The 12,650-nt window shown below is 48.1% G+C and overlaps 1 protein-coding gene across 1 annotated transcript; it reads left to right on the top strand.

Moving 5' to 3' along the window:
- Positions 1-2,103: 2,103 nt before the first annotated feature.
- On the top strand, positions 2,104-9,623 carry ZNF697 (zinc finger protein 697). The gene is made up of 3 exons (XM_012643475.1): positions 2,104-2,321; positions 2,940-3,202; positions 4,958-9,623. Exons 2-3 carry the CDS (start codon positions 2,977-2,979, stop codon positions 6,370-6,372), a joined length of 1,641 nt encoding a protein of 546 aa, XP_012498929.1. The 5' UTR covers positions 2,104-2,321; positions 2,940-2,976; the 3' UTR covers positions 6,373-9,623.
- Positions 9,624-12,650: the final 3,027 nt, after the last annotated feature.

The raw sequence follows: 12,650 nt of genomic DNA, 5'->3' as shown, positions 1-12,650 counted from the left end.
TTCCTTACCTGTAAATAGCCTTCCCTATTATTTGACAGCTGCCTACAACTCCACCATGTGCTGGTGTGAGTGGAACTGAATCCATATTGTTGGGCGTGCAGATTTCCAGTTTTGTACTAACATAACACATTTTTAAACAAATTCGAGTAGTTGTTATGCCTTGAATGGTGTCTGTCTGGGTGATGGGAGCTTCCGGCTCTTTTCAGAGCATGCCTAATGCTTCCTGCCCTGGTGTGAATGAGGACCAGGAAGTACTCCCTTTGGGGTTCTGAAGCTGCCGTAATTCTGAGGCATCTCTGTGAACTTTGCATAAGCCAGCCCTAAGTGGGGAACTCAGACTCTGCCCCTCCCCTTTTAAATCTAGGAAAACCATGTTTTGGCATTTAATATTTCTGATATGAATTATCTCTTGTTCCATTCTTGCTATGTCTGAGGTGCTCTCTAAGCAGCCTGTCCTTAAAAGGGCTTGGAGGTGAAGCCCTGCTCCCTGCATCCTGGGTTGGATCCTCAAATCCTGCCCTTCAGGGTGGACAGCTGCAGTCACTTCTGTACCGTGCTGGGTACCATGCCATGCCACTTTAGTTTTCAGTTTCTGGTGACATGCTTGCTTGATTCTTTATCTTTCAGTAAAAATTTTTAATTAAAAAAAGCCACAAAATGTCATTTCAGATGTTAGGTATAGCATAAACCAAGCAGTGAAACTTAGATCAGGTCCAAGATCAAGTTTCAGAAGACTTAGTTCCATAAATTTTTTTTGGTATTTATTGTCATTTCCACTTTTTTTTTTTAAATTTCAGAGTATCACGGGGGTACAAATGCTTTGGTTACATGGATTGCTTTTGTACTGCTTGAGTCAAAGTTACTAGTGTGCCCATCACCCAGATAGTGTACACTGTACCCATTAGGTGTGATTTATTCTATTGATGTAGAATCCTTCCTGCAGGTCTCAGATTGGCAGAAACCATCGATTAGCTCCCCTCTCCTTTCCCCCCATCTCTCCATTGCCTTTCATTACTAGCAAACCAACAGGTCATGTTTGAAGATCCTGCTCTTGCCTGTCCACCCCCCACCTTCAGGTGCATTGTATCTGCAGGGATGTACTTGTCATTGGGTCTGAGCTTCAGGAGGCAACAGAGTGATGGGCAGAAGTGATGTGGGGTCAGTAGCCTCTTGTGGGATACACCTCTTAAAAGGTTTGTGGCTTTAATGAGATTTTTCTCTTACAGTCTGAGAAGAAATCTTCAAGTGTTGGAAACCTGGCATTTCAAATAGCATACATTCCAAAGGAACTCAGCTGTGTTTTAGGACATGTTGACTGACCCACCTCAGATGTAGCCATTTTCCTGAGACCTTTAAGAGAAGGGCTTGATTTTTCACTCTAATCTAAGGGGTATATCATCATCTCTCAGAAAGAATCTAATAGGCTATTTAGGGTGATATGTCTGCCAAAATTACAGAGGGGTGGGTGTGTCTTGGAGGTGTGCTGGAATGACATTGGGACTTAAAAAGAGGAATAATGTGTGTATTCCACATTTGTTTGTAAAATTCAAAGCATCAATTACTCTCCGCAGTATTTTCCAAAGTGCTTTTTAATTAGTTTCCTTCTGACACCCTCCCTGTAAGAAAGGTTAAGTAGCATTACCCTCCTTCCATAGATGGGGATGTGGAAACCAGGAGAGGTTAATTGACTTGCCTTGGGCTCTACGGTGAGGCCAACCCAGCCGGAAATTCCGCTGCTTGTCCCTCCTGCTTTCCGCTCCCCAGCTTGGCAGAGCCAGGGCTGCCGCAGGGCAGGCCTCACCAGGGCAGGAAAAGCTCCCAGCCAAGGAAAGGACATTTTGCTCAGCCATATTCTTGCAGTCCTCTTTGGGGACTGCTGAGGTGGGGAGATAACTGGTCTCTTCAAAGTCATAGTCCAAGATCCTCCATGTACAAACTGTTTTGCTGCCTTGAGCTAAGCCGTAGGAGTGATGGATGGCAGAAAGAAGTTATTTTTGGTTCAACTGTTCAGTCTTGGCAGGGGGCCCTTTAAATTTGAAATGTAAACCTGACATCTACAAAAGGTTTAGGAATCTGATGTCATTTTCTCCCTACAGTTCACATGGTGGCCTTGTCTGTAGAGGGGTTATCAATTATCCCTGGTGCACATATCCGTGTTCTCTACAATTCAGATACTGTAAAATATGTAATTAGGACTACAAAGATGGCTTCTACTGTAGAAGATCCCTGCATCTCATCTTCCTGCCCCCAAGAGACCTACTAAAGCTTGACTCTTGGCTCACTGCTCCCAGCAAGGCAGCAGATCCTCACTACAAAGCCAGGTTGGTGGTGCCATTGGTGACCTGGTCTTAGATAAGAAGTTACCATACTTAATGCTTCTGTTATTCTTTTGTCTTGAATGTACTTTGTACTTTCTCCTCTGGCTCTTTAAAGGCCTGCACAAAATTAGCCAAAATACTTGTAAGACTGCTGTGGGTTCAAGGAAAGCAAGCATAAGAGTAAGGAAAACATGGACCTTTGAGGCAGCACAAGTGGTTTAAGCCCCACTCCATACAGCTTCCAAGCTATATAGCCTTAGGCTAGCGGGGTCTTCTTTTTGAGCTTCAAGTGGGCTGTAAAATGGTAATAGCTACCTCGATGTTAAACTATAAAACCACACTAAAAGACCACTGCTTCTTAGACAGAAGCAGATCATGTTTTGGTCCAATGAGAGGTGGCATGAGAATGGGGTTGCCACTGCTCCTCTGACACCAAGACCACTCTCCTTTGCATTCTGTTTACCTTAAAACGGGGGTGGGGGCGTGCTTGGGAGGGTAGAGTGGAGGTTTGCCGTCTGGGGCTTGGAACTCTACACATTTTCCCGGGAAATCAAGGCTAGACATGGTGAAGGGATAAGGCCAGACTGACATGACCTTTCTCTTGTGTTTTGTCTGGAGCAGGGATCCCTGGTCACCTCCCTTGCCCTTTTCTTCCCGGATGGAACAAGATTATCATCGGGGTGTGTGTGAACACCAGGACTCAGAAGACAAAGGGATGGGCTCCGATTTTGAGAACTCTGAGGACAGGGAAGGGGACCCAGAAGAAAGACAAATGGGCTTTAATCCACAGGACACAGACAAGAAAGAAGGCCACCCAGAGCTGGAGATGGGCTCTCACCCACAGGACTCCAGGGAGAGAGAAGTAGTGCCCAATGTCTGCACAGGTGAGGAGAAAGCTGGAATTTCTACGGAAGTTGCCCCACTCACATTAACCTCTAGCTCCTCTAGAATCATAACCAGGGGCAGCACTGTCTGGGGGTGAGCTCTCTAATGGGGACCATAAAGCAGAGTCTGTATTAACTTAGCTTTTCGAGTGTTAGTCCCTAGGAGCATCCTCTTCTCCAATACAGTTGGAGGTGGGCTGTGTTAGTAAACATGGGTGAAGAGCCTCACTTGCTGGCGCAGCACTTCACAGCATAGAGAATGCGGCTATAAATTAATACCTATAACAACACTATAGTAGAATTGCCTAGGTAGTATTGGAACCTACCTCATAGCGTTGTTGGGAGAGTTAATTGAGTTGCTGCATGTAAAGAGTTACTTAGGTTGGGTGCAGTGGCTCACACCTGTGTGGCTCACACCTGTAATCCCAAAACTTTGGGAGGCTGAGGTGGAAGGATCACTGAGGCCACTGAGGCCAGGAGTTGAGACCAGCCTAGGTAACATAGTGAGACCCCTGTCGTTACAAAAAGTTTTTAAAAATTAGCTGGGTGTAGTGTGTAGTGACACACACCTGTAATCTCAGCTACTCGGAAGTCTGAGGCAGGAGGATAGCTTGAGCCCAGGACTTGGAGGCGACATGAGCTATGATTGCTCCACTGCACTCCAGCCTGGGCGATAGAGCAAGAAGACCCTGTCTCAGATTTAGAAAAAAAAAAAGTTACTTAGTACACTGCTAGGCAAATAGAAAATACCCAGATGTTTACAGTTACAGTCCTCATCTCCCTTTGCAGATAAGTAAACTCAGTAAGTGACCTGCCTAGGTTCATGTGTGTGGCTAATTCCCAAAGTGGCTGAGGCCTCTGCTAAATCCCTTGCTATTCCTGACCTGAAAGAGTGAATGCTGGGCCTCCACCCACCTCCTTGTTTCTTTGGGCATTCATTGCTTTACCCTGCACAGTGCATGCTCTGGGGACAGAAATGAGGTGAAATATTTTATGGCCAGGACTGTGAGGTTACATTCCTTCTCCCCCAGCCCCATATCATCCCAGCCTCCCTGCTGCCCTCCCCCACAGCGCTTGACCTTTCCCATCTCAGCCACTTCCTGGAGTGGGATAAACAACCAGAGACCAATAGGTGTTCTCCTGGGCCAGCCTCTAACCTGGGCTCACCAGCTCTAGGCTCTGTGCTCCCTTCCCCCCTTTCCCCATCCACAGGAAAGTCCATGAGGTGAGTTCAGTTTGTTGTTCCACCTTAAGCAGTTCGGGGTTGACCAAACATATTTTAAAAATCAGTCCAGGGCCTGGTTAGGCCACACTGGCCTTGTCTTTTGAGGCAGGAGCCTTAAAAGGCACTGGAAGCTCTTGGAGTCAGCAAACCTTTTCTCCTGAGATCCATCCTACGGACTCCCACCTGGCACAGACGTGACCATCTCAAGCACAGACTGTCAGGCCTTCAGATGGCTCTGCTAGGCGATGGCGCAGGTACAGTGAGTGGGGCCAAGGCCCCGGGCAGCTGCCTGAAGGACTGGTGGACGAAGGTGGCCATTGAGTGCACCCTCCTTTAGGCCTTTCCCTGGAGGAGCCAGGTGGGAGGGAGGCTGGAGTCTAGGGGACTTGGAGGAGTGGAAATTGAGTGTGCCTGGGGGATGAGGACGACTCCTTGGCCCACACTCTTATTATTGAGACTGCTTCCTCTGGGCTTGCTTACCTTCCGAGTGCCGAATATAGTAACCTTCATTGCCGCCTTTTCTGTTGCAGCGGGGCTGCTAAGTGAGGAAGAAGGGGTTGCTCTCCGGGAGGAAGAGGATGACCAAGCTGGCATAGCTGACATGGGGACGTTCCCAGGACTGTCCGAGTCAGACAGCATATCCCGGAGCCCCCGGGAAGAGGAGGAGGAGGAGAGTGGTGGGGAGAACCGGCTAGAAGAGGAAGAGGAGCAGCCGCCCCCTCCGGTACTGCCCTGGAGGCGACACCTCTCCCTGGGCAGTCGGCACCGGGGTGACAAGACTGCCCACCGCCGCTTCCACCGGCTCCACCACCCCATGGCTGTGGACCTCGGGGAGCTGGACAGCCTGGTGGCCAGCATCATGGACGCGCCCACCATCTGCCCCGACTGCGGGGAGAGCTTCAGCCCGGGCGCCGCCTTCCTGCAGCACCAGCGCATCCACCGCCTGGCCGAGGCCGCCGCCGCGGCCAGCCTGGAGCCCTTCGGCTTCGCGGGCGAGTGCGGCGCCATGGTGGGGATGATGGGCGTGGGCGTGGCGGGTGGCTTCGGCACGGGGCCCGCGCTGGCCCGGCCGCCGCGGGAGAAGCCCTTCCGCTGCGGGGAGTGCGGCAAGGGCTTCAGCCGCAACACGTACCTGACCAACCACCTGCGCCTGCACACGGGCGAGCGGCCCAACCTGTGCGCCGACTGCGGCAAGAGCTTCAGCTGGCGCGCCGACCTGCTCAAGCACCGGCGCCTGCACACGGGCGAGAAGCCCTACCCGTGCCCCGAGTGCGGCGAGGCCTTCAGCCTCAGCTCGCACCTGCTCAGCCACCGGCGCGAGCACGCGGCGGCCAGCGGCGCGGGGGCGGCGGCGCTGCGGCCCTTCGCCTGCGGGGAGTGCGGCAAGGGCTTCGTGCGCCGCTCGCACCTGGCCAACCACCAGCGCATCCACACGGGCGAGAAGCCGCACGGCTGCGGCGAGTGCGGCAAGCGCTTCAGCTGGCGCTCGGACCTGGTGAAGCACCAGCGCGTGCACACGGGCGAGAAGCCCTACATGTGCTCCGAGTGCGGCGAGACCTTCAGCGTCAGCTCGCACCTCTTCACGCACAAGCGCACGCACTCGGGCGAGCGGCCCTACGTGTGCCGCGAGTGCGGCAAGGGCTTCGGGCGCAACTCGCACCTGGTCAACCACCTGCGCGTGCACACGGGCGAGAAGCCCTTCCGCTGCGGCCAGTGCGAGAAGCGCTTCAGCGACTTCTCCACGCTCACGCAGCACCAGCGCACGCACACGGGCGAGAAGCCCTACACGTGCCTCGAGTGCGGCAAGAGCTTCATCCAGAGCTCGCACCTGATCCGCCACCGCCGCATCCACACCGGCAACAAGCCGCACAAGTGCGCCGGCTGCGGCAAAGGCTTCCGCTACAAGACGCACCTTGCGCAGCACCAGAAGCTGCACCTGTGCTAGGGCTGGGTCCGCGGGAGCTTGCCCTCCGGGGAGCGTGTGGGGAGCAGATGTCCTGGGACAGACCCTGGGGAAGGGGCGGGAGGACGCTTCTGAGAGTGACTGCAGAGCCTATTGGTGTTAGGGGGTCCTGAAGGGGAGGGTTGAGTGAGAGTTCTTTCCGGAGGTGATGCCTTCCTGAAGTACATGCTGTAGGGGGTGAAGAGCGTGGAGGAGCAGGAGCTTTGAGGGCCTTGAGGAAGGGAGTTGGGGGTGGGGTGGGAACAGGTGGCAGGCAGTAGAGTAGGGTGGGCTGTGATGGCCTGTGGGAATCAGGGGAGAGGGTGTGGTTGGAGCGAGGGTTTGGGGTATAAGTAGTTCTATCCTGGTCCCACCAGGTGGTAAGCCAGTGTTTGCCCTTGTCCCCACACAGCAGCTATAGCCCCACGAAAAGTAGGGGAACCCTGTCGATCCCATAGGAGAGAGGATTTTTAGAATTCTCTTCCCTTCCTTTCTCTGAGCCACAGTTAGCTGCTATTTTGAGGCATCCAGGGGAAACTGGGCAGAAAACTACACACCCTCATTTCAAGGGGCAGCTTCTAGCACTTAGAAATTCATTTATAACTGGTTCTCAGATCTCCTGGGAAATCCTGTTCCTGCCCCTGGTTCTTTGCTACTTCCTTGAAACTACTCTAGCTTCGGGCTGAGGCAAGGTTGTCTACCTGGATGATCGGCCTCCTGCCCCCTCCCCTCAGCCCGTGTATGTGCCACATCCAGTTTTTCTTTCAGGTCTCACCTGTGATCTTTTAAGTGCAAGGAAAAGGAACAACCCCAGCTATGTGTGACTTTCCCAGGTCAGCTTGATGCATGTGTTTCAAGTGAACTTCAGGCCATCAACAGTTGCCCTAGTGCCCTGCTACGAAAGGTAGCTAGCTCAGAGTTTTGCTGGCCTTTATGTGAGAAATGCAGGAAAGCCAAGCGTTCACATGTTGGGATGCAAGGCTCGTCTGTCTCATTTGCCTTCACTTTGCATCTGTGTACCCTGTCCCCCACTAACCCCCACCTCCATCCATATCGATGAGGGATTTAGTCCAAGTAGGAAAGTCTTCTTCCTACATGTGGAGGCACAGTAGAAATCTCAAGGCTTTACACAAAGAGGGCACAGTCAGGGAGAGGTGTAAATGCAAAATTGCCAAATAGCACAAGCAATGAATGTTCTCTGGTGATTCTATAGATGCCAAAATCGCACTTTGGTATTTCCAAAGTGCTTTATGCTTTTTAATGATCGTTAGTTGTTTCTCACATCATTGTGAGGTAGATCAGTATTATGACCCCTGTCTTAGGGAAGCCCCGGGGACAGGAGTGTAGCAATCTGTCCTGAAGAGAGCAAGCTGATGACAGTGTGAATAGTTGTGGTCTGACCTTTTGCGTTCTCCAGCTCAGCTGCTAGGAACACTTACCTGTCAGTCATGATTTTTATAATAAAATAAGGACACTGAAAATTGTTATGCTTGATGGAAAACTTAAGGCTAGCCTAGAAGGGCCAAAAATGTCCTTAATTGACAAAGCTGGTCTTTGTCACCTAATTAAGGTATCCTAGCTATGTTCCCTTTCTAGTAGGGGGCTGTAGTTAGATGACTCTTGTATAGATTTCAGTTACCTATGCTGAAAGTTCCTCCCTTAGGTTAGCCTTTAGAAGTTAGAGTTGTGGAAAGCAGTATTGTTTTCTTCACTAGCAATTGTTACCCTATACCTTTCATGGAAGCATCTTCAGAAACTGTTGAACACAGTTGAAGGGGAAAAAAAAAACCTAAAAATTGTTTTTACAGTTTTAGCAAAATTTCTGTGGATGCTAGTAATTTATATTGTGATCAGTTGTATTCTAGTAAAGAACCTCTTTGGGGACTGTAGGAAAGCATGTTTTTGTCATAATAAAAACACTTTTTAAAAAATCCTGATAATTCTGGGCTTGTATAATACCTGTTAATCTTGCCCTCTTAATCAGTTTATTGTTATTCACAAATGCAAATAGATTTTCAAACTATAGACAGTTTTGAAAGATATTACTTCCTTTTCATTTTCTTTTAGTCAAGAGTAATAAATACAAGCAAAGCAAGTGTCCATTGTTAATTCTGACTCTTGCAGTCCGAATACTAAGTGTGTAAGACCCATTTGAAAAGAATATAGCCAATTTGTAGGTGATCTTACTCCTTGTGGGTTTTTTCCATGAACATCTACCTCTTCCAGCTGTTTTAAGTTCTCTCAAGTCTGTGCCTATGAAATCTCATCCAACTTTTGATGATTCATGGGTTGATTATCCACTTTATAGGTTATTTGTTCTTTTGCAGCCATCGTCATGCATAGTCTCATCTGCATCAAATATGCTACGTATCAAGGGTTCAACAGGGAGTGGAGATTAAAGCTAATGTAAAATAATGTAGTGGCCATAGAAATCTTTGGACTTCATTTACCTCTTGTTTTTCCTGTTACCATGGATAAGAGAGTCAGCCACTATGTTGTTACTCCTTCTATGAACAAATCCCTTAGCAGAAGCAAACAGTTCAACCACAACATCCCACTCTGTTGGTGCATTTAAAATGTGATTCCATTTTTCTTACAACTCTTCAGGGAACCTATCTGTATTAAGTAAGGTTAAATGCATTCAGGAAGTTGTTTCTTATATCTAGTTTTAGAATAATAGTACATCTTCAGCAAACCCTGTTACCTGTGGTTCACCCTTGAAAATGTAAATCTGAAGACTCCTTCCACCAACTCATTAATGATGGTGGAGGCAAGTGTATTATTTGTTTCCTGGAGAATATGATCAAGAGCAGTCTTCCTCTGCTACCCTTTACTAAGCAAAACCTGGAACAGTTTAAATAGGCTAAATGGTTTTGATTAAATCTTGAGCTCTGAGTTGAAAGGAGATGAGACATTATCCCCTTGAGCCATGTCGTCTCTTTACAATTAAGAGGCTGTACATATGTGAAAAAGTACAAATTAAGAACCTGTGTTCATAGACAATCTGAACTGTTTCTGAAGTTTGTGCACATTTTCCTTCATTGTAATGTTATTTTACAGCTGTTTGTTAAAATAGTGAATAATTTAATGCTCCTAAAAGTAACAGGTTTTGTGTGAGTGTGTGCTTGTGTATGTGAGAATTGCCTTATTTTCAGGTTATTTTATTTAATTATGGTTCTTTGGACAGAATTCTGGTGTTCAGCAACCAATATGGAATATTTGTCATTAAATCTACATCAGTCTTTTACCATGTCATTCTTCCTTATTTGTCACCCATTAAATGTCAGTTTGATCTGTGGAAGCTATGTTCCGGTACAACAAGGGTTGGCACTTTACCAAATTTGGTCTGCTTTCTTTTTGTTCATAAAATTTTATTGAGCTGGGCGTAGTAGCATGTGCCTGTAGTCCCAGCTACTTGGGAGGCTGAGGCGGGAGGATCACTTAAGCCCAAGAGTTCGAGATCAGCCTGCAACATAGCCAGACCCTGTCTCAAAAAATTAATTAATTTTTTAAAAAGTTAAAAAAAAACCCACTTTTATTGGAATGCAGTCATACCCGTATAACCATGTTTACATATTGTTTATAGCTACTTTCACACTACAATGGCAAAGCTGAGTAGTTACAACAGAGGCTATGTGGCCCACATCCTAAGATATTCACTATCTGGACCTTTACAGAAAAAGTTTGCTGACTCCTGCTCAAGAATGTTCAGGTGGGTCCTAGATTATCCTGAAGTTGGCTGATGGCCGATGTCTAAATGGTCTCCCATTCTAACCAGTAATTGAGTGCAACACTTGCATGCTAACGTGCCTTCGGGATATGGGGAACGTGTTAATGTTATACCTGGTATCAGTTTCCAAAGATCTGTGTCTTTATTCCTTATCAATCTGTGGGGGACTTTGGGAGGTGATCAGGGACAGGTAGTTATGGAGAAGGGAGACAGTCTCATCTCCAATCTATAAGAAGTGTATTCCTGAATCACATAACAAAGTATTTTCTTCCCCCATTCTCAGAAATGTAACTTTGGTACTGATAATACTGAGTGGGACTTACCAGCCAGACTGGCCTTTTGCTCAAAATATTTTTGTCTCGCCCAACCTTATAGAAATAGTTGACAGTTTCTAAGGAAGGGATTATCAAGACATAGAAAAGAGGAAGCACCTTATTTTCTTTTAGTGATCCCAACTACCTTTTTGTTTGAGTGCCTGCAAGCCCTTTCCCTGCCTAGCAGGGCCATACAAATGCTTGGTCCTAGTCTTGGAGGGAGGCAGTAATGATGTGATCATGACATTCCTCCCCTAGCCTGACTATTCTGGCTCGAAGCATCTGCTAGACTAGTTCCGGGTCCCACGGCAGCTCTTGAGAAAGCTGTATCAAATCAGGTATTTTAATATACATAAACTGTTATTAAGTAAGTACAGCAGTAAACCTTGTCCTCTGGGCTATGCCTTGATGGGTCGCCCAGCCTGAATTTGCTGTTAGAGTGGGCCTCTGCCCACATTCCACTTAGAGAAACCGTGTTCAGCCTGGAATTCTTGGGGTTTGATTAGTGTAGCCTAGAGATTTTCTTAACCCTACAGGTTAAGGTTTGTTTTTTTTAAAATATTTAGAGATTGATTAATTGGAATGAGGCCCAAGTACTTGTAATTTTATAAAAGCCCCCCAGGCAATTTTGATGGGCAGACAGGGTCGAGAACTCTATAGGACCAATTAGGCACCTCCTTTCTTTCTTGGGGATTCCAGTAAGTATAACACATAAAAGCCTCAAATCCTCTCGTCTCCCAAGGGGTACAGAGGCAGAGAGCATTGTGACGTACAACAGGATTTTCTGCCTGTCTGCTCTTGGCAGCTCTACCTTTCACACACAGCTTCTCCAAATACTAAATAGTCATGATAACATAATAAGCAAGGGCCAGAACAGTGTCTGTCTCAGCTGCTCATTGAATAATGCCTCATACTATGTCTTTTTCCTGTCTCTCTGATCATCTTCCTGCACTCAGCTCACTTAAAGCAAAGTTCCACGTGCTGCTCGTTTTTTTTGAGACAGAGTCTCACTCTTTTGCCGGGCTGGAGTGAGTGCCGTGGCGTCATCCTAGCTCACAGCAACCTCAAACTCCTGGGCTCAAGCGATCCTTCTGCCTCAGCCTCCCGAGTAGCTGGGACTACAGGCATGCGTCACCATGCCCGGCTAATTTTTTTCTATATATTTTTAGTTGTCCGATTAATTTCTTTCTATTTTTAGTAGAGATGGGGTCTCGCTCTTGCTCAGGCTGGTTTTGAACTCCTGAGCTCAAACAATCCGCCCGCCTCAGCCTCCCAGAGTGCTAGGATTACAGGCATGAGCCACCGCGCCCGGCCAGTGCTGCTCGTTTTCTCAGCTGCCCTTGGCAGCTATGTAGTTTCCTTGTGCTTTGCCCCTGCTGGGAGAGGGCCAGAGACACCTGGCCAGCCTCCAGCATGAACTGCCTGGTGCTTGGCTCTTCTGTTTTCCCTGTTGAGCCCTGAGTCCCCTGCAGATTGCAGTCCTGTGTTTTCAAGGTCATCTCTGCTAACCCAAAGTACATTCCAATGGTTTTCAATTTCCAGCTGCTCCTATGGGATCCAGGCCACAGCACTCTGCATCCATCGGTGCCCTGCCTTGCCACAGCAGCAGCAAAGGCTCAGCTTTGGAAACCAAGGAGGTGGGTGGCAAGGTGTTTCGTATACCATGTTGCCTTGTGTTTAAGAAGTTTGGAAAAGGTATCAGTGTATGTACAGTATTCAAGCTGGCTTCCTCACACATATTAATACAGTTAGAGGATTTTCAACCTAAGTGAAAGGATTGACAGGCTCTAGTTACTGAAGACCAGGGATTCACGGGAAGTGCAGTCATTTTATTCACAGAAGACACATCACCGAGATGCCTTTCCTGACCTAGTGCTGGAGTGGTTCTGCATAGGTGTTATAACAATACCCCGTACACGTTATCTGTGTATGGTTGGACTCCCCATACCCCAAGGCTGTGTCTTGTTGAGAACAGAGCCCCTGAGAAGTTCACTGCATGATACATGCTGAGTGTGCTAGGTGTGGTGCTCAACACTGGGGAGACAGGTGCGAGAGAGATGGAGAAGCCTGCACATTCCAGCACTGTGTAAGAGTGAAGGTGAAGGGTGATTTTTTACCTGCCTAGCATCAAACCCAGTCTACTTGTGGTGAATTATTTTTCAAACTGTAAGTATGACTTTTGGGGTTTGAGGCCCTGGGGCTGCTGAAGGGGAGGGGTCGGGGAAGTGGACGGGAGG

Source organism: Propithecus coquereli, unplaced genomic scaffold (genome assembly GCF_000956105.1).
Source record: "Propithecus coquereli isolate 6110/MARCELLA unplaced genomic scaffold, Pcoq_1.0 Scaffold197, whole genome shotgun sequence".
Taxonomy (NCBI): Eukaryota; Metazoa; Chordata; class Mammalia; order Primates; family Indriidae; genus Propithecus; species Propithecus coquereli.
Note: the sequence above shows the minus strand (reverse complement) of the source record. Positions and strands in the feature narration are given on the sequence as shown.